Source organism: Harpia harpyja, chromosome 5 (genome assembly GCF_026419915.1).
Source record: "Harpia harpyja isolate bHarHar1 chromosome 5, bHarHar1 primary haplotype, whole genome shotgun sequence".
In the NCBI taxonomy this organism is placed as follows: domain Eukaryota; kingdom Metazoa; phylum Chordata; class Aves; order Accipitriformes; family Accipitridae; genus Harpia; species Harpia harpyja.
Genome location: NC_068944.1, coordinates 47,615,011 through 47,637,544, shown reverse-complemented (window position 1 = coordinate 47,637,544; position 22,534 = coordinate 47,615,011). Strand labels below are relative to the sequence as shown.

At 39.9% G+C, this 22,534-nt stretch overlaps 1 protein-coding gene across 3 annotated transcripts in view; it reads left to right on the top strand.

The window, feature by feature from the left end:
- The window catches only part of ZNF704 (zinc finger protein 704), a 110,770-nt gene that overhangs the window by 11,266 nt on the left and 76,970 nt on the right, over positions 1-22,534 (top strand). For 2 of the 3 annotated variants that reach the window (XR_008235190.1, XM_052787095.1), the window contains exon 2: positions 9,267-9,514. Coding sequence is in view for 2 of the 3 variants with exons in the window: in XM_052787095.1 (XP_052643055.1) it covers positions 9,267-9,514 (248 nt within the window). In the remaining variant the exon portion in view is untranslated. The remainder of the gene's footprint in view (positions 1-9,266; positions 9,515-22,534) is intronic. The other variant, XM_052787096.1, reaches the window with a different exon arrangement.

Below are 22,534 nucleotides of genomic sequence, written 5' to 3'. Positions count from 1 at the left end.
TTCAGAGAAAATAGATGTTCATAGGCATATCATAGAAAATACCCTGACGTGAGGTTTCGGAGCTTCAGCCAGTGCACCTGATTTGATGGCTCTCACTAATTACAGCTTGTAATTACAACCGGTAACGTAATAGAAATAACAAAAAAGTTTGTTTGAACTTCCCTGCTACCCTGCATTAGCACGCTCGTTTTTATCTCCAATTCTAGTCTTTTTAAACTTTCCCAGAGGTGGCCAGCAGCACCCAGATCTATCCTCCTCTTCTGTCCTTCAGTGCTCCTTGGCCAGCCCAGGGCACACGTTTCCAGTCCCTCTCCTGTCCTGTGCGTGGCCACAGCTTGCCCCGGCGGCACTGGGCACTGCTCACGCTGCTTTCGCCGCAGGAGAGGCAAGGGGAACCTGCTTGCTGGCAGGCACCCTTCCCACTTGGATGGCCAGGCACGTACATCGCTGTGAGAAAAGGTGGTAATTGTTTGAGTTCATTTTAAACTCACTGTTTGTGAAACCAATAATTGGGAAGGCAATTATGGCTGCCCATTCTTAGCCCTCCAAGTCCTTTTTAGCCTGGTGGGTTACGTGAGTGCTCAGTGGTGAGCGTGTTTAGCAAAGCTTGAAGTGCGGCAACAGGATTGCTAAATGAAAAAGAAACCTGTTTTTAGCAGCTGTGATCCTCCACTTCCCTTCTGTTTAAGGCTTTCCAAGCTAGCTTCTTAATTTTTAGATGTTTAGAGGCAATGTGTTTCTCAAGGTCTTGTTTTATTTAAGAAAACAAGGCTGAAAGACCTCTGCTGAGATCTTCCCAGAGATGCCATGCCCAGGGGCCATTGTCCAGTTGAACCCAGCTAGCCAGGTTTGCAGAGCAGTGACTGCAAGTCGTCCACTGGCGTGCACAGCATATCCAGAATACAGAGCGTGGAGTCGTTTCTTTGAGACTTAAACATTGCAAGCAAATTTTGAAGATGGATACATTCAATAATTAGTATTAATATTTGGTAATTGTTACTAATTGGTGTCTGATTACCTTAGAAGTCATGTCATGTACTTTTCTGTAAGGAACTTACTATGGCTGTTTATGGGATGGGAAGGGAAGCTGCCATACTTTCACAGCGTCATCCCTTTGTTCATGTGGTGGAGAGAAAAAGGCTCAAATATCTTTGAGACATTTTTGTTTAGACCTGAAATGGTGCATGGGAAGGACCATGGATTCCCAGTGTTCCTCACTGTTTTACCCGGTAATCTTAGTAACACCTCCCTGTCCCGTTTTAACATCTATGCTTCTTCTGCCAGTTAGTGCAGAATTACAGATGTCACAAGTTGGTCGTTGTTTTATTTGGGGTACAACAGGTACCTGGATGGGTACTGAATTTCAAATGTGAGAGTGAAAGTTTCTGTCATTCATCTGGATAGATGCTATATAATTCAGAAACACCTTAGGCTGGTGCTGGGGTACACGGTTTTTGTAGATGCATTATATTTAGTCAGATAAGCACTGATGTGCACGTGATGACAAAAGCGTAGAAACTTCTTGCTGACTCCAGTTCTTGCTGCCTAACACCGTATTGTGATTCCCGGCAACATAAATGTTTAGATTTGTATTTTAATATCTAGAAAATATATTCTATGGATCGTTTTGTATATTCAGTGAAATGGTGAAGGTAAGGGTTTTGTCCTAGTCTGGTTGAAAATGAATACTACATTACTATACATTAATGCATACTATATATTGTAAAGAACACATACAGTGACCTTAAAATGCATTATCTTCTGTATTGTTAAGAGAGCAGCAGTTTACAAATGCTTAGAGTGATTAGATTGACATGGTTTATGTGTAATGAGCAACCACTGGTGAAGTGAGTAATTAAATGCAAAGTATACTTGAAAATGTAATAATACATTGAAATTCAGGGCAGATTATTTCCAAGCATCATTACGAGAATCTGTCTTATCTCTTTGTATTCCAGTATGAATAGAGATTTCTGGCGAAATGGAAATTCAATGCATTCTTTCCTTCCAGTGAGGATGCCGTTTGGGGATAGCAAAAATTAGAGCCTTTTTACGTAAAAAAACTCTGTTACAGGAACTTGAACTGGAAATACTGTATGAAGTAGTACAAATAAACCAAAACCTTTGTCCTTCCGGGGATTTAATTTAAATATTTTTTACTTGCATGATGTTATCTTGGTAATAAGTTTGGTGTTTCTCATTGCTGCTTGTTGTATTTTGCTGTGAACTTTACTCCTGATTTCTTTCTTGCTCAGAAAAGTGGCTTATTCCTGTCCCTAGAGCATAGCCTAGCTGTTCAGACTGGCCTGAAAAGAGTCTTGCAGTTATTGAGCTCTTGTTTTGGCTGAACTTTTGAAATGTGTATCATCTTAAATATATACATTTCATTATTGTTTTCCATTAATACGCTAGGCTGAAATATACTGATTCCTTCTTTCACTTCCCCCACTGAGCTGCATATTTGTTCTGTAGTGGATCAAAAATGTTGCTAAAGCCTTGTTTAAGAAAAAAATCCTGTGACTTTTGTTTTCTTACCAGATGGAAGTTTTATTGGCAGTCCCTAACACTTAGCATGTTTACATCTATTTCAGAAAACGGAAAGAGATGATCACAAAGCCAGAATGAAAAAATTGTTTATAAAGAACAACAGAGTTATACGGCAGGTTGGCTGGTGCTAAACTGTCTTGTAGCTATTGGTGGTTTTTTAATTGGCGTTTAATCAAAAGTTTTTTGATGGAATTACACCAACTGATTACATAGTAAATCAGATGAAAATCAGAAATCCTCATCCTGAACTGTGTCTTCTTTAACAGCTATATAGTGTTAATATTGCACAATTAAGTTAAAATTATTTATCTGTTGACAATGCAAATTGATCCAGAATTGGAGCAGTGTGTTGGGTGACTGTTGTTGGGGCGGGGGTTTTTTCGTATGTGTTTTTAAATTAGCATATTCCCTCCCTCTCCTGCCTCCCCCCCCAGTCTGGAAAGCAGCCAGCGTGGCTTGTGAGGAATATTGTTGGTTTTGGAATGAAGTGACACTGGGGTTGAGTCCAGTTATGGTGGCCTGTGGCTGAAGTAAAGGAAGTACAGCTTTACGAGTTGAGGGAGAAAAGGAAGTTTGTACAAAAATGGAAACATGGCAGTGGCATCGGGATTATTAAGATAAGCATATTAAGTTTTTTTAAGCAGCTAGTTTCCCAAAGCATATTCCCACTAGCTTGGGGTTTTTTTACAGGGAGTTTTGGACGCAGTCAGCTTTTGTATGGATACTTCCCTCCACCCTTGTAAAGTATTTTTGGTGGTTTTTGGAGGTACTTTAATGCCGTCGTTGTAAAATGAGCTCTTTTATCTGTATGAACAAAACATAATGGCACAAAATAGGCCATAGTTGAGAGGTTATTTAATTTATCCCGGCCTCTAGGCTTCAAACTGTGCACGGAGGGGACGTTCTCAGACATCTTAAGTCCTTCCAGAATCCCAGTAGGCAGCGTGAGGAGAAATAGGAGTTAGCCGGTGTCCCCGCCAGAAGATCAGGGGAGCCTGCGGTGCTCTCGCTGCCATCCTGCTGCCTGACAGCGTGACGCAGGCCGCGCTGCGCCGAGCCTCCGTTCGCTGCCCCGCTCCTTGGCAGGCAGACGCAATCACACGTGCGGCCACGTCTTCTTCAGCTGACGTACATCGGCGTAGCTCTGTCGAGGGCGACGCTGCATCGAGTTACAGGGTCGGAGGCAGTGCCGCTCGGGTGAGCGATGCGCTGCGCTGGGCAGCTGCCTTCTGCCTCTGCACTTCGTCACAGCGAGCGCCCGCTGCCCCCGAATTGTTTATGACACCGTCGGCAAAGTAGGCGTGGTATGTGGCATGGCGATTCTTTCAATAGCTTTTTCAGTTGCCACCTGTCTGTGTAGACCATTACAAAGCCTGTTAAAAATGAGGTCTGTCCTCCTGGTGTGGCCACCTGGATCCACAGGTGCTGCACAAAAAAATAGGAATTTTGAAAGAACGTAGGTGGGAGTCAGTTTTTACATTTGAAGGCATATTTCTATACGTTTGGGTCACATACAGGTAAATGATGCTAATATTCTTGGGAGTTTAATACTTGCCATTGTATAGCAAACACAGACATCTTGATGCCTGTTAAATGCTAGTGAACTATTTGAAAATAAGTAACTTCAGTTTTTAGGCAGCAATGCACCAGAAGCAAGGGAAGATGCTAAAGCCCAGTCAGGTTGTTCTCAAGAGATGACATATATAGTCTGTCAAGTGTAAGTCTCTGCATTTGCATATAAATATGATAGGTCTGCTTATTCTAGTGTTTGCTGATCCTTTGACTAGGCGGTTCAATACTTGAGCTGTCTGTTTGATCAATAATTTTTTTGCTGTTCAGGGCAAAATCCAAGCTGAAATTTAACTGAAATTGGAGAAGACTGAAGTTTGATTGCAACATGAGCATCTTATCAGGATGCGCTTTTTGGCATAACAAAAATTGACTGCAGATAAGTTACGGCCTAAACTACTGGAAAATTGCAGTCTGTACATCCTCTGTAAAGAATAAAGAAAAATTTCTCTAAATTCCTCAAAATTTGTGTGGACGTTGAGCGTGCTTTAATTTGGGCAGGACTTCCGTTGCAATGCATGGTCTTGATTGGGGCATGTGGAGTTCAGGACTAGCAACTTGGTTATGACAAGATACCACCAAATACAAGTTTCTATAGGCTGGTTAAGACGGCTCTTGCTATGAAAAAATATTAATACACTGCTGAAAATATTAACTGTGGTAATCATTTATCTGTCATGTGGAGTATTAAACTTCATCACTTAAATAATAAAAATTAGTCAAACAAGAACTTTAACTTAAAAGTAAAACCCTCAACCTAAATATATACCATTGACGCCTTCAAAACGGAAACTAAAATGCTTTCCTTTTTTTGTTTAATAAAGTTTCTGCTTAGAAACCAAAGCAAGAAATTACTTTCAATTTTTGCAGGAAGATTACAAACTCCCTGGTTGGAGCGGCACCTGTCTCAGTCTGCTGGAGTAGGGCTGCCACAGCACCGTGCGAGCGAGAATATTTCAAAATAAGCAAGGGAAGACCACTCTGTGACCCAGCTTTTGAAGAAGTTAATGGAAGTGGTCGTACTATGAGGTGTTGACAACTCGGAGGAGAGTGAGGGGAAGGCCAGTGCTTGCTGAGAAGCAGTGGAAGGAGTAAAGCCAGATCAGACCCCAAGTGTGGGGCAGTGCCAGAGCTGGGCTCCATGGGGGGAAGGTGCAGGTAATACGGAGCTGTTGTTTCCAGGCGGCAGTGTATCAAAAGTTTCCCTTGCCCAATGCTGATGGGAGGGAAGTTGTCAAAGGCAGATGAGGGTAACTGCAGACAGAAACAAAGCTAGTTTTTAAAATTTGCAAATGGTTTATAACTCCTGTTTCTGTGACTGAACTTCCAAGCAACGTTTGTTGCCCGAGGCCAGGTTGCAAAGGACTCGGTTGAAAGTAAGCTGAAGGTTGCTAATGGCTTAAGGGTGAAAATATGCAATTAATTGCATAGAAAAAGAGCCTATTAAAAAACGGCTTGTATGAGCAATGATTAATCAAGTGTATGGAAAAAACTGTAAGTTTTTATCCGCAGTTGATAGTGGAGGCAATAAGGTGGCAAATATGGAAGTACGATGATAAGAAAAGCCAAACCATTAGGGAACAACATAATCGTGGAGTTTGAGAACAACTAAGGAGAGAGAAAAGCGAAGTATAGGAAGTAAACTGAAATAAATTGATGTTACAGTGTTAACATCTGGCTGTCTGCGAGACAGGCTGCATCTGCTTGGACTAGACCTTCCACGATATTTTTGCTGAAACATGTTATGGACTTAGAGGACCACCACAAGCCTCAAAGTGGTTAAAAGAATATGAAGGATCTCTGGCAACAAAAAAAAGTTCCTGATTAGATATGACAGAACAGTTAACTTATCTAGAAAGATATATTGGAAGTTGTCTGTGTTACCTCCGAACTGTGAGTGACGGTGAAGCAGAGCTTGAAAGCAGAGGGGTCCTGGTAGTTAATGTGTTTGCCACAAAGCAAGGAACCTGATCAGTCAAGTGACTGTGGCCCTCGGCGCTCCCCACATCAATGGCTGCTTGTGTAGGTGGTTGGTTTTCCAGCAAAAGACCCCATACCCTTCCAGATAGGGCAGGTGTCTCAAGTGGAAATGGCTCCCATAGACGTGGATGAATTAAAATAGAAGAACTGCCTGTAGAGCAGGAGAAAGCTACTGGAGAGTGGCCACCAAGGGAAACTCTTGGCCTTCTCTCATGATCACCTGCTTTTAAAGCAGAAAAGATTCTTTATCTGCAGTTGCTCTCAAGGGAAAGTTTAGAAAGAGGTTAATATTTCCAAACATCTGTTGAAAACAGAAGGAGAGGAAGAGGGTTAGTCTGAGCATTGGATATGGTCTTCTGCTGTTTCTGGCCATTTAGCCAAAGGACCTGAACTGCTTGGCAGCAGCTCTGCAACCTGAGCGCTTGCTTCTGTGGGTTTTGTCATTCCTCACTTCCATACGCTTGCACGGGGCTGGCTATTAATTATGGCGCATTGACACATGAAAACCAAGCTGTTATCTGAATATATCTGAACTGGATGTGAATAATTTTGATCTGTATGATTAGATTATCTGGTAGTACAGTACAAGTATTCTGCTCTTTATGTTTTAGGCTTTATTTGTACAGCTGTGGTCTGAGTCTGCAACCTTTTGTCGTTACTATTTAGGTCTGTAAAGAAAACTTAATAATATATGGCACAATATGTTTGCTAAAACTGAATAAAATATTACGGTTCCATAAAGTGAGGGAAAAAAATATTTTTTTTTCCTTTGGTAAAATCATGGATTTATTGGGTTAAAAAAAGATAAAAATCATCCAGATGAATACCTTGTTCAGTCTGGCATTGGAGAGTAGGGAAGGAGGGAGGCTGTTCCTCTCCCATGCTTTCTCCAATAAGGGTTATGCAGAGCAAGGAGGAAACTGCTGAGTCCTGCCTCGTACGTGTGTGCACCAGCACCCTACCGTGCACAGAGGGTGTAGCTGCTCTTGCCCTGTGCAGCACCGTCCTTTGCACCAGATAGGGTGGAAATCCTGGGAAGAGAGAAAAAGATGTGTGGTCATGCAATGGAGGAAGTGGAATTCAAGTCTTATACGTACCTTCGTTTGGCATTATGTAATTTCTAGGGGCTGGATATTGGAACTTGGTTGTTTTCAGGCTTTTTCTTTTTTTTTTTTTTTTGCTTTAGTGCATCACTTCTAAGTCAGTTTTGGTGAAAACTGAAGGCAACTCAGCATCTGTTAAGATCTTCAGACCCTCAGAAAAGGGCTTACTGTAAATCTAAGTTTTTAAAGAATTAATCATTAAATCAGAATTAAATTTATATTGCTTATATGTCTTCTAATTCTGTGTGACCACGTGCTGACTGTTTTGTCTTCCATTCAGATTTTCTTGGTAATGTGTCATCTGTTTGTGTGTGAAGATGTGTAAAATGACTAATTCTTCCTACTTTTTACATTCATAAAGTAACAATTCTGGTTTTGTTCCTGAAGGAACTGCTAAAAGCCCTTCTGTGGAAACACTAGAATGAGACAATTAAATCATGGTCCTAAGTGTTTATGTGTTAGTGATGACATGTACTTTACCGAACAGAACAAAATTACCTTGGCAAGATTGACTTTCCTGTGAACTTAAAATAGTTTGCAGCATTTTTATACTTGCCAAGGTTTGAAAGCTATAAAAGGGGAGATTTGTGAAGAAGGAAATATATTTTTATTTATTTTTTTGCATAAATATATACACATACATATTCATTAATTTTTTTGGACCATGGAGGAGGAGTAAGCTGGAAGAGTTTACACAGGAATTCCAGCTTTTTGGTGCTGTTACTATCTGAGGGTGACACACCCTGGATTTCTGCACTGTAAAGTTCATCAATAATTTACAAGTACATAAAATCCAGTTTGCAAGTCCTAGAAGGCTTCTGGATTTCTCCAGGGTGCTGCGTGTGGCATGGAAGTACCTCTGCTCAAGGTGGGACAAGCAGACATTTTGTTGGGATGTATTTTGCTCGGCTGTTTGGGTTGGGTGGAGGGGTTGCCACCCTAGTGCATCTCCTGGACTTAGGGCAAGTTAGTAGTTGAAGCTCCTGATATTAAAAACACAGATATCTAGAAATTACTCTGTTAGCAGGTGCTTTTGGTAGGCTTTGTCTCTTCCACATGTGTTTGTAGGGACGCGAGGAAACTAACCGGCTGAGGGCTGGAGGAGTTCGGCCGATGTACGGCAGGACGAGAGGCTCGTGACAGCCTGTGAGATGGGTCAGCCCCCATGAAGCTGGGGAAGCCTAGCTCGCCAGGGAATGGTATTTCAGAGGAAAATGAAGATATTGGGTTTTGTTTTGCTTGCTGGGGAGGCGGAGTGGCTTGGTTCTGTTGGCTTTCCATGCTCTTCACTGCAAGCCTGCAGTAGTTTGCTTTATAAACACCAACACATTGTATTCCAGAGAGGTAGGGTATTTGTTAAGATACCTATTTGCTTGGGAAGTCTTTGCTTATGGGAAGCAGCAGGCCTGAAGATCTGGGAAGCGCTGGCAACCAAAGAGGCAACCTGACACTGCTTCTGTGTCTGTCCATGGTCCTCACCACTGGCTGTCGGTGGTGGAGCTGGCTGGGCTCCTTGCAAAGATCCTGCCAGCATCACTTGCTCCCCTTTGCCTTCTGGCAGCTGAGTTGGATCATAGTGAATTATTTTTATGCTCATCAAGAAACCCTCTTTACAAATACAATTGTTAAAGAACCCAGTAAGTGGCTATCAGAAGCGCTTTGATTTCTTGGTTGCCTTTTATCTGGATAAATTCTGCCTTTTTTCCTGGAATTTTAGGAGGAGGGCAGCTAGGATTTCTTTTGCGTAGTTATGCAGTGCAGGTGTATCTACATTAAATACATGTGTGTATAGTGTGGTTTCTGATACTCCAATTCGCATGCCTTTTTGATTTAGCATTAAGAGGTGACTGATTGCTTTATCAAATCGTCAAGAACTGCTTATTTTACTGGATAGTCTTCAACACTGTTGAGAAATTAATGGCAGTTTCAGACTTTATGAAGGGCAAAGAAATGGTATTCTCTGTTTCAAAGAACTAATTAGAAGTAAATGCCTGTGGGTATTGGATTCCCCCCCTTACATTTTAGGAGAATTAGATGAAAATTTAATAATTGCTTTTAATTTTACAGGCAGCCAGCATCAAGCGTGAAATGACCTTCTCTGCATTTCAACAGGACGATGTAAAAAGTGACATCAGTCAAAAACTGCCAGACCAACAGTTTCTCCTGTTCACCACAAAGGAGGAAGATTTAAAAACAGCAGAGACCAAAAAAACAAACAGAGCTCATGAGTATGAAAAGGAAAACACTCGCTCTGTTTGTCTTCTGGAACAGAAGCGCAAGGTTGTTTCTTCAAATATTGATGTGCCTCCAGCAAGGTAAGGAAAGTTGGGGGCTTTTGTGGTGTTTTGTTTTAAGCTTTTTTTTTTTTTCTTCCTCTTTTTTTTAAATAGGATAGTAGAGGCAAATTTGGCAAGCAGTATAATGAACTGATAAGACTAGTATTCGTCTCTAAGCAGTCCAAAGTCAATTACAACTCCACTACTTGAGAGATCTGCTAGAAAGTTGAAAATGCTAGTAGCAGAAACTGGGACCATCTGCAGCGTAGGACTTTGTATTGCTTTTGCAATGTTTTTGCTTTTCTGACACGCTGCAACTGAGGTACTCCCAGAAGAGGACGTGTCTTAACAGGAAGAGATTGTTGACCCAGATTTACCCTGAGAAGTAATCTTCTAAATTAGACACAGAGTCATTTTACCTGCTAGCAATTGTTTGTTTGGTTTGTTGTTTTGGTTTTTTTTTTTACTGTCATACCTGCAGCCACTTTATACTCATGCAGTGACTTACGCTGCATAGTGAGGATGTAGTATCTTATGTTCTGTTATATCCCTGGATAGGTATAGAGCTGAATCATAATGTGGTCTATGAAATTAATTAATAGAAAAAAGTAGTGAGGAAGAGCCGAGGCAGGGAAATAAAATTTGTACAAAACGTGGATTTGGGGATTTTGGTATTGCTTTTTAATTTGTTGTCCCTTGAGGATCTGTTGTGAATGCACATAAATGTTTGAGTCTTCAGCATTCGCATCTGGGCAGTTACACTTTTAATTATAAACTATTTCTAGGGAATTATTTTGAGAAAAATAATTGTTCTTTATCTGAGACTTGACATATATCACAGCAAGAAATTCAGGGTTTATTTGTCTATTTTCTTCCTTCCTGCTATTTAAGCGGAATAATAGTAAGAGAAGGAGAAACCGAGAATTTCATACTGGCTAGTGATTTAAAGAGAAGGGGCTTGAAAATACAGAGTCTAGAACCTTGAACTTTGGGGAAGGACTTCACTTTGAGAGGGAAAGGGAATGACTTTTTTAGGAAATGCTGAACATTATTATAAAAGAAACATATCCAGTAATGCTAAACACGCACTTGTATCAATGGTGAAAAACTGACAACAACTTGGATATTCTGCATTGCAAGATGACACGTGCTTTTTCTTTTTGTTGTTTGTGATTTCATGTTGGCATCAGTCTGTCTGCAAAGATTTTTTTCCTTAACCTGCCTGATAAATTCACTTGCACATAATATTCAGTGAAACACCTTCCAAGTTTATAGTGCCACTTAAAAAATATGTAGTCAAACTGGATGTTTTGTTGTTTTTTGATTTGTTTGCTTTCTAAAAGCCAACATAAACCAGCAGGTTCTGCCACATCATCCAGAAAAGGATGACTGTCATTTTCCTCTGGCTCTCATAGATGATGCTTGTGAAAACTGCAAAGTTCACGAGCATTTTGACAGGATTTTCCCCCCCACACACATATCTAGTAAAAAGCTATGCATTAAAAGCTTGAAAATGTTAGGATACTTATTTGAGGTTTTCACCAGTAATCAACCCTGTAATGGCTGAGTGCCTTTCTCATTCATGCTTATGTGTCTCAAAGCATATAGGATCATCAGAAAAGGCAGGTCAGCAGGGACCTCAGGAAGTCACCTAGTCCAACCTCCTGCTCAAACCATATGTTAGCATTTTCATTTTACAATTCAGGCAGCCAAGGTACAGGATTTAAGTGCCTCTTTGTGTGGCTTCATGCAGATAATCCACCTGAAGGAGGAGTCGGGCTCCCTTTTCTGTAACTGTAAGATCATCCCTCCTTGGAGGGATGGACATTTTTTCCCCAACAAGGTGGAAAAGAGAGTGAATAAACATCTTTAATGCCACCTTAAGACTAATCGTGACACCAGTTGTGAGCACAAGATACTTAAGATGATAGGAAATATGTTCATTTGCAAAGGTATCTTCTAAAATTGTTCATTGTTCCTGTATTTTGTTGTGAACAGATAAATGATCATATCTTGTTGCATGTTTTCAGACATGCAGGTTGAGCGGTGCTACATTAGCAGAATTAGAGAACGAAGTAGAAAACAAACCTAGAGTTTAGATCTGGTAGTATGATAAACATCTCAGTCACTATTGCTACAGTTTTGAGGACAAGTTTAAGTTTCCCTTTTAATCTGAGGTGATTTATTGCACCATTTGTCCACACGGAACAGGATGAGCACTAAAACCTTTGCTTGGAGATCTTACTGAATACTTGTTGTTGTATTGAGGGGAATGCCACATCTCTCTTCCTCTTCAGCACGGTTTGATCTCTTAAGTCATATTCTCTGAGAAGTGAGAGTCTAGGCATTTGATGTTCTCCTGCCTCTTTGTAAGTCCCTTCCAGTCTTCTGTCTAGGACTGCGCTGATGGAGTTGCGTGTTCCCCAAAGGTGAATTGCTTCTCTGTTCTCCTCCTGCAAGGACTTGTTGGGTCGACTGTCCTCTCCTCTGATGAGAACGTCCATCCACCTTTGCAGCTTGCTTTCTTTGCCTTCACAGGTGATGTGTTGTATCCAGTTGTGAAGGGTAGTCTTGAATTGATCAGATGATGTTTACAAATGCATGGGAGAAAGAAGGAGTTTAATATGATCTTCAGTTTCTTATTGCTACATAATCCCTCTCTACAAAAAACTTTCAGCTGTCATTTTGAAGCAGAAAAATGCTATGGAAATGAAGCTTGCTATTTCTTTTTTTTTTTTTTTTTTTTAAACCTTAGTGGAGCTGAGAAGGTTACCCACTTTGCTTCAGATGCCAAGGTAAAGCGTAATGTTAAAATTTGCTGTATCCTGCTCAGGAAAACTCAGGAAAATATGTAAGGGATTTTGAGACAGAAGTTTATCATACTGCAGAATCCTTATTAATAAGGGCATATGAGTATCTCCGTAAGAGCTCTGAAAAAGTGTGTGCAAAAGAGCTGGTAACATGGATAAGTATACTTCACTTTGACCACAAAATGAAACAAAGTCCATCCCATTTTACCTGTTTTTAAGGATCTCAATGAATAAGAATGAAAAATCTTTGTGAGGCATTGCATCCAAAATAACTGACAGTTCAGAAAACACCAGCATAATAATTGTTGCTTCTGAGGCATTCAGCCACAGGGCTTTTGTTATTACTTAATAGACTCTGAAATTTTAGAAATGTGAAAATATCTTAACTGAGTCCCTGATGTTTCAGGTGATTGGTACTCAGGTGCAGTGAAATTACAGTAGAAGGAACTGTAGAGCAGGGACAGGCTGGTGGCTGTCTCACGTGCACTTTTAGGAAAATGGGAAACTAATGGAAATCGTGGACACTTCAGAATTGTGTGTTTTAATGAAATCTGGAAAGAAGGGGTAGATCTAATTAATTAATACAACAACAAAAGAACCTGAACCCACACCTTCCACGCTCCAGGCAAGTACGTAACTGTTGGGCTAATTAGATCTAACTGATAGCCCAACAGTTATGCACTTGCCTGGAGCGTGGAGGGTTGTGGGTTCAGGTTCTTTTTTTGTTGTATTTGGAGCAAGGACCTGAACTAAGGTTTGTAGTGTACAAGGGAGGTGTCTTAACCATCAAAATCCTGGCATATTCAAGGTGCTTCACAGGGCAGCTCTTCAAAGTAATAGTGTCAGCCTAAATGTAGCAGACCTGAAATAAATATTTTATTGCATGCAGGAGAATTTTAATATTGAAATTAAATTAAATTTTAAAGTTCATTGTTTACATTTGCTATTTCATCTTGCAAAAATACTGCAGACCTTTCTACGTTATGTGCTGTACTGGAAGTGTCTTTTGGATTAAAATAGGAGGAGACCATGACTACTTCTTACTGATTTTTTTGTTTTGGAATGCAAAAATGAAATGAGAGGTTAGCAGCATTAAGTCTTTCCCTTTTCAGATTTCTTCATTTGGTCATTTTGAACAAAATTTATATGAGTTAAATAGCTTTCCTACTTCTGAAACTCAGATGAGCATAAATGAATCTGTTCAGCTTGAGTAGATGAATTATTTAATATAATAAGGAAATTTGAATTCCTTACTTTCCCTTTAAAGTTTAAATTTATTGGTAGTTTTGGTGCATAAAGGACTGCTGTCTTGGAGAAAGGGGTCTGACCACTCAACTATAAACTGCAGTTATCTCTGAGAATTGAGTTGTTATCAGTACAACAGAGGAGAATATGCTTTAGATTGACCTCCAGTTCAAACATGAGTGATCAAACACAGCCCAGATCCCTAGGATCTGAGTAGTGAAAGGTCATTTTCTAAAAAGAGAGTGGTGTCACTGAGGGACTATTCGCCTTGTCTTGTGGGCAGAAGCAAGCACAGGTCTACCAGTGTTTGAGGCAGCTACATCTGTAGAGGTCAGATGTAATGAAAGATGATGTCCCCAGTGGGCAGCAGCGTGGAAGTTAACAGAGCCTTTTTGCTCATTTGTATTTTCATCAGTTACTTACCATAATGCATACTTACTCCCAAAGCAAGTCAACAAGAAAGATGAGAAGAAGCCTGGGCTGCTGATATAGTGGGTTTGAGTCATGATGTAGGGACCCAGTGCAGGTCAGGCACATGGGGTATGGCTTCTGCCTCTTGGAGGATGAGGATGGAAGGGCAGACAATGGAGAGCAAGGGGTGAGGTTTCCTTTTTTTGAGTAAAATGTGAGAATAAATGTCTGGAAATAGTGATGGGGTTAAAGGTCCTTTTAGACAGAAGTGTTTTGACCAGCTGTAGCTGGAAACCCTTCAAAATTTACATGCATTAGTGTCAGAAGTGGTGTCCTTTCTGGTGTCCCAGAAAGGAGTAACTGGAAACATCCGGAAGGTTAAGAGACTCAAAGAAGGAACTAGGCAGGCATCGCTCCTACCCCTCTGATGGGTGGGAGTGTTTGAACAGTTTTGCTTTTGTTAGCCTCTTGCTAGATGACCTCAAAATACTGTGAAATTTATTATCCCCTTGCCACATCATCCTCCTTTTCCCCAGTCCTCCTGTATCCTATCTTCTCTAAAAAAACAAAAGAAATATAAACTTTCTAACTGCCTTTTTCTACATTAAGTTTGTGCTCTTAAAGGACAAGCCAAAGCTAAACCTCAGCTGCTTAAGCACTTCCTATACTGTGAAAATAGCTACTGTGCAATAAAACCTTCTAGTTCCTGTGCCCTTCTGGTTCACTGCTATTAAGCAGTGACATTTGCCATGATAATAATATATTGGATTTTGCTATCTTCTGTTTCTTTCATATAAAAAAATAGTTGCTCAATTACTGCGAAATTAATTTTTATTCATGTACCTATACTTTATCTACTAATTAGTTTATAATTTAATGAAAGAATATGTGAAATAATTGAAATAAAGTAAATGAAATGTCTCTAGGAGTTCTCACCCCCGTTGCCTCTGTAGGTCCTTCTAGAATAGCTACAGAAAACTGGGGCAAAATGAATTGTAGCTGTGTTTTCTGACCATCATTATAAAGAAACAGTATAGGCAGTGCTGCATTTTCATCCCTAAATGATTTTCTTGCCTGGTCTCTCCAGGATCGTAGCTCTGGGCAGCCTTCTGATTAGTGAATGTGTTGTTGATCCGTAAGGCCTGCTGGGCGTGATTGATTATGCACCATGCATTTCAGTGGAAACATTTGCATATTTTCGTAGCCAAAACTCTCCAGGAGCCTGACTGCAAGATCAAAAGCAGTATCTGCTTAACTATGATATCCTCACTAGGAGGACTTACCAATCTGCTTGCAGAGGGAAGAACCTGATGATCAAGTTGTGCTTTTCTGTTTATCCAGAGGTGGTGTTTATTCAGAGATTGTCTTCTGTTATTCTTCTTCATCTGCTTTAGAAGGCTCCTCAGTTCTCCTTGGGGGAGCTCCTTTCCTGTATCTCTCACAGTTTTGGCAGAGGGGATTGATGGAGCAGCTTCAGAGGGCATCAACTATTTGTTGGCTGCTGAGTTTTTTCAGTCGAATTGGATGAAAACAAAAGGCCAAGAAACCAGGCTGTGCTTCAGATTTACTGACTGTAGCTCTGTGAGCTTCTGAGCTCTCTAGCTTTCCTTCTAGCCCAAAAGCACTTTTCTCCAAGTTTTTTCACCATCCTATAGGTTGAGTGCTCCTGTTTCTTACATTTCATTTTCTGTGCATCCATGATAGTTAGAAACTTTGAAAATGTGGTTGGGTTTTATGTAATGAGAATTACTCCCAGAATTACTCACGTATTTCAGGGCTTCTGTAAAAATGTTGGTAGATGGCAATACCGTGCGTTTAAAAGCAGTTTCTCGAAATATCCACACCAGCTAATTATTGAAGTCATAAATTGTTGCTTTGTTTTGCTAGACTTCTTTAGTTAAATATGTGTGCAGCTTGATTGGATTTTACCCAAGCAGTCATTAGAGCTTGATTATGTTTAATATTGATGGTAAACTGCTCGTCATGGTCTGCTGCTAAAAGGTGTGGTGCCTTCTAGGATCTAACTGTTAATGGGAAAAAGAGGCTTATCCAAAGAGCAATCAGAGAATTGGTCTGTTAGCACATTTTGAAGTAAAAAACTATATATTTCTTTATACTGTTTTCTAATACTAAATTTTCTTTGCGTTCTAGAAGGACTGTATATGTGCTTTAAGCTCTAGATGCCTCTGATCTGCCTGCAGCATGCAAAAGCGGTGTAGCAGAAACTTTTTTGAGAAGTGTAGGTTAAATTGCAAATGAAAACTCCACAGGTAGCTACCGCAGAGCCAAACCAGAACTCCAAAAGTCACCTTTCTCATTTAACTGGCACGTCATCTTCCAGATTACTTGCCTGGGTGTGCGTAGTGTTTGTTGCCATGATAGCTGAATCAGCTTCTCACAATGCTGAGACAGATGACAGCATTTGTAACAGCTTGCAAACTGTTGAAAAATCACCTTTGAAGTGGTGAGATGGATCAAGTCTCAAGAGCGCTCGGGAACAGAGGACACACTCAGTAGGACTGTCCCATTCAAAGGGTCACGGACCATAGGGGTGGTTGAGCTTGCTATAAATAAGATTGGATTTCACAGCTGGGTGGTACAGACTCGGGCATTAGCATTCAGAAGTCCCCACTGCCAGAGAGCAACAGCGATATGTTGGATTAGGATCATTTGTTGAAAAAGGTGTAACATCCCCTGCTGTAGAAAAAATTTACTCTGAAAGTGTGCATAATGTATCCTTATTTTTCAGTGGATTTTTGTCAGTTGCCCCATTTTTCTCCTTTGTGTTGTACTGTGTGCATATCTGAGAGTTTCGAGATGCCTCGTGCTTAACTGTATTACTGACATCCCCACAACAATCATGTTCAATCAGTTGCAGCTTGTAGAGGAACCAGTTATGTGACTAGCACAATCTATTCTTTCATCACCAGTCTTAGATATGCTGGCTGGCCTATCCAGCAGGATTTTGCCAACATAATATTCTTGTTAAAGTGTGAATTTTGGATGAGTTAACATTACTCTTGAGTTGGTTTGTTTTTTTTTCCCCAGTAACGTACAAAGCAGAGGGAATATGAATCTCATTAATAAAGCAAAGTGCTTTTTCTGTTCTTTACTCATTTTGCATTTGATAGTGATTTTCACACAATTTGGTATAATGGCAGCTATGTGTGGTTGTGGTCTTTGAGCCTGGCTTACTATACTTGATCCTATGAGAGCAGGATGCGATTTAAGAATGATGGACCTACCAAGAATACGGATGAAGTTTACTTCTAATGAATAAGTGGCTTTCTGTTTGGTGGGGCTTTTTGTAGCAACTGGTCATCACATGGACCTCTTAGTTCATTGTTCCTGGGTTTCCATAATTTTCAAATTTCACCCTGTCTTCTGGTCTGTGCAGTAGTATTAATATTAGGAAAGGGAACTTCTAGCACCAGCTGGTGTCTTTAACCATCTGGATTTTTGGCCAGTGTTATTGTCCAGTTTTTTAACTGTGGACTTGCAATGGCGTTCCCAGGGAATGAAATGCCAGTGAAAAATAAAAGCGTGAAAATTTGATTGTGCAGTTAAATGTGGTAATGCTAAGTTGTCCTACTGCCTGATATTGGAGTCTGTATTATTTTAGGTAATTATTTTCAAAAGATTTTGCTTGTGCGTGTATGCATACATATGCACATACATATGTATATATATGCATATAAATAAGTTTCCCATTTCTCTAGAAAATCCCATATTCAAAGCACTGCTGAGAAAGATTTGTCTTCATCTATAGAAGTAATCTACTTCTCTTTAAAATCTTCTTTCACTGGTAGCCAAGACAAAAGGCTAAATAATTTTATCTGTGTGATGGAAGTTGCCAACAGACAATGATCTCATTACCAGGCAAATTTCAATGAATTCTCTAATGTGGCGTAGAGGAAAAATGTGTCCTTAATCTGCAGTGACCATTAGGCGCTGCTTCTTGAAGTGCTGCATTCAGTCAGCATTGCTGGTTTATCTGTTAGCCACTGATGTGAATGCACGGCTTGTTCTCAGCTCTTCAGTTCCCTTAAAAAATGGAGTGTAATTTCAAAACACTCTTCAACAGCAGGCAATATTCAATAAGAGTAATTTCTTTGTGGTTTGTGTTAACTGTGGCACAAAAAAAATTCCTCTTGAAATGCCATCTGTGCTGAGAAAAAGAAAAAGTCAATGGATACGTAGTTTTTAACTTGTGTATCTGTGAAATGTGCAAGAATGGGCTACCATGTATATGGTTACATGGATTACATACATCATAGCTATGTTCATAGCTATAATTTCATTTAAATGCTATAAAATTAAAATATTCTAGTTTATGCAGTGGTATTTGATGTTGTATCATTGAGGTCAGCAAAGACACAAAGCCTGCCTTTCTGAGAGAAGTTGTATCGCTGATTGTTGTTTGTAAAATATTTTTAGAAATTTCTGTCTTAACTCCTTTAGCATCATCTCCATGAAAACACTCATTTTACACATTTTTTAAAAAAAGAGGAGGTAGAAAGTGTGACTTTTCTCCATTTATAGTAATATGCTTGCATTATGTGTACAAGGGTTTTTAAGTGTTTTGTTTGTATCCCTAAGACAGCTACACTACAATGAAACTCATCTAACCCTATTTTTTTTATGCAGTACATAAAGTGTGTAATTGGTTTGTATAGATGAAGAGCTATTTTAAGATGCCTGTTATTAATTTCTGTAAGACAGATTTTCTAATCTCTATTATATGGTGGTATATAGGCCTCAGATACCTGTTCTGCCTATTACTGCTTCAGTTTTTGTGACAACAGGAGCGTTGTCAAAGGATGGAACACTTAATCACTTTGAAATATCAATATCTAGATTAGGGTATGTACGTACATTAGATGTTTCCAATGGGTTACTTTTATTTGAAGCAGAACCACATCTTCTTATGGTTTTGGTAACCTGCACGGTTTAATATAAGCTCCAACTCTTCCATTTTTACTCCCTGATCATTTGGGGAAAACGGTGGAACAGAACTGTTGCTAGATACACAAGGTCTGCATGAAGCAGCTACAATTTTTGCTAAGTTGCTAGTCTTTCCAAATAAAATATCCTTTGACTTTGTTAATGAAGCACTCGATGGCAGTGTATTGCACTGGACGTGTACTGCATGTGACTTGCAGCGTAGCTTTTGTTCCCTATGGAAAGCCTAGCTCCATACATGGCTGAATGGCTGCTTTTTGGCAGCTCGCAAGACTTAACCTGCTGTGTTCAATGTATTTTTAATACATCCTGAATGACTAGTTCACAGTTTTCTCGAGCCAACAATAAAAAGTAGTTTTTGTTCTTCAAGTACGCTTGTCAAACTCACTACGTAAGGAGTTGTGTGATTTTGCATGGGTCTTTATTTTGAATTTTGCCACAGCAATTCCTGCAGGTGATCTGATACTGTGTCTGACAAGTGACCTCGGGCCGTCTGTGCTTGCTACCCCATGAACGGAACAGAGGTAGTAGCATCTTCAGTGGACCAGGAGGAAGCTGTGCATGAAATATGAACTTCTGCTATTAGTGGTCCCAGCAGAGAACGTATATCCCGAAGTACCTTGCTCTTCCATCCATCCATAGAGTAAAAGATGAAATGAGATGGGACATTTTGCTAAAAATATTTAACATTCCCAAGCAAATGTATGTTTACACTTTGTATAGAACCAACATTTAGAAACATAACTTTGTTCTCATTTTGGGATAAAACATTCACTGTTAGTGCCTGTGTATGTGAAATGGTTTGTTTGATAACCACATCTTTAAAATAGCCTCCTTGGGGAACTGAGGGAAAAAGTATAGAATAACGTTGCCAGAATACAGCAGCAGAGTGTTTCTTTTCTGTAATTATACATTATGGGTATCTGAGAGTTGTCCTTCCTTCTCTCCAGGAGCATTCCAGAAGCCCACATGTGGCTGGACTCCTGAGCTGTGTTGTCCTGTGGAAATAGTTGTCCTCTGCAGCATCAACATTGGCATACTGCATTGAGGCTGTTACTGTGTTGACATATGGATGTTTTTAGTAACAGCAGTATTCCAGATGGTAAATGGAATCAATAGCCAATTGATGCTTTTAATAAGTTATTCTTATAATGTAATACTGTTGCTCCTCATTTGATTTGGTTTGTTACCCAAAACTTAATGTCTTGGCTATTTCTTTGAGGAGGGACAGAGGGTGATACTTCCACCAGCAGCAGATATACTGTCATTATGGTCAGCTTTATAATGAAGTAAAACCTATGTGTAGGTAATGCTTTCCCCTGGAAAATGCTGGTTAAAATACTTCATAGTCTTGTACTTAATTTTGTATATGAAGGACATTCTTCATCCCATAATGTGCTCCCAAACTTAAGCTCCCTGCTGTGTCTGTCCGCTTTTCCTTTTATCTTAATTTGGATCATCTCTTTTGTTTTCACTGTGAATGTCCGATTGGTTCCTCCCTTGAAGCTGAGGCAGGCAGTGAAGTAAGGTTTAAAAAAAGGCATTTAGGGCTTTCCCATACACACACACACAGTGCCACTCACCGTGTGGAGCGGGAAGCATGGTGCATCCAACAGCTTGCCTGGCTGGGTGAGGAGGGAAAAGGTGACGAAAAGGATGTATGTGCTGGGCCTATTTTGATATTTCTTTCTAAGGAAAAGCATCTGTGAAAAAAGGTTTGATGCTACTTCCTGATAAGTCTGTGCCAGTGATTTAGAAAGTATATTTTGGCTGCTTTTTCCTAGCTTGTTAACTCCTGAGAACTGCATCCTGAAGTCATGGACCTTTCTTTTGTTAATGTCCTCTTGGATTAAATGATTTGGCCTTCTCTCTTCCCTCTTCCCTCTCCTCTCTAAATTGGCGATAGTGGGGCTACTAGTATAGGGCATGCTCATGCTATCTCTTGCTTCTCAGTGTTGCTTAGTTTATTTTACATAATGGCGGTTGCTTTTATAGGGTTCACTTAGCCCTTGGCTCCAAGATTACAGATGTGTAATTCTCATCGTAAGTGCAGAGTAGCTATTAAATATTATTTTTATGTGTATATACATACATATATATAATCAGAGGGTAAAAATGTGTTTGTTTGACATACTTGTGTGCTCATCTGTAATATCCTGAGAAACACCTTGCTGATATTTAACCTTTCTAAACTAGTGTTTCTGCTTCTAGTACCTAGCTAGAGTACTTTTAGATCACAGGATTAATAACAACAGCAATAGTAAAAATCTAATCGATGTTGAAAGCCCTTTAAAACATGTCACATAAAAAGGCTTGTGGTTACACTTATTTGTATTTTGTGGTATAAATTTTATGATGATGTTGACAGAAATTCAAAGTATTACAAAGGAAGATACATTACTATCCCTTGCTAATCTCTGAAGCAAATATGTGCAGGGGAATTTTGTCATTTTATTATGTTTTGATCTGAGTAAAAAGCTTGGAGAGAAAATCTACACTGAATGTATAATATGGGTCTTACCAAAATAAACTAGATATGTACTATACTTATAATAAATCATTAACGTTAAAGCAGTGCAAACCCAAGCTTTCACATCTTAATTTAAGACATAATGTGTGACATTAATAAATATGGCTTGTATTGGTCCTACAGATAGAAGCTTTGAATTACATTATGCAGCAAATGTTCTTAGTTATCTTTGGGTGGTTTTTTTTCTTTTTTCTTGGGAATTTTTTTTTTTTGGCAACCTGTTTTGCAGACATCCAAACTGTTCACAGTATTAATTGAGTTTGCCTGTCATTATTATGGCACAGGAATTGGAGAGGCAGCATATCTGCAGTGGGGAGTTGGATATATGAGCCAGGGAAAAATGTAGTTGCTGTGAAAGAAACCATGAGGGGTCAGTAGATGTCCCGTGTACCAGCGCTACCCAGCAGGGCTGAGGCTTCCTTCTGCAGGACAAGAATTGAGGTCTCAATTGAGGAGGAGCTCTGCATGGTTGCAGCTGAGCCTCCGCAGCAGTAGATGCTGTCCTCATTTCACTCATGAAATCCCCCTGAGATGGAGGGGACTGCTCGGGTACAGCTGAGGAGACCCTGGCTCCCAGCTAGTTTTTATTTTATGTGTCTGGTAAAATACAGCCCTCATAAAGGAGCTCTGATTCATCACAGTCCTTCAGTGCCATCTGTGCCTTTTAAAGTCCTGTTGGCTCTATCGTTATTTGCCTCTCTGTGGTCCTAGAAGTATGGCTTATTTACCTGCTATCAAATCTATCAGAAACAGGAAATATGGAAGATAAAATCTTTAGTCAGACTTCAAAACTGGAAACAGCCTGTCCTTCTGTCCATCTGTACATCGAGGGGCAAATATTAAGCCATTCTGTGTGTTTCTGCCTTTCTTACCTATTTTTTTAAATTAAAGCTTGTCCGAGCTAAATGCATCCCTTGATGGCATGGGAACTTACAAAGCATCTGGCCTACATTGCCCTCCTGCTTTGTAAAATCTCCTGTTGACTCACTGTACTGTACAGCCTCCTACCTACCCATCTATTGCTGCATATTCTCTTCCTCCCACTTGTTCTCCTCGTGCTGTTTCTTCTGTGGATATGCCTCTGCTCTAGCCATCCCTTAA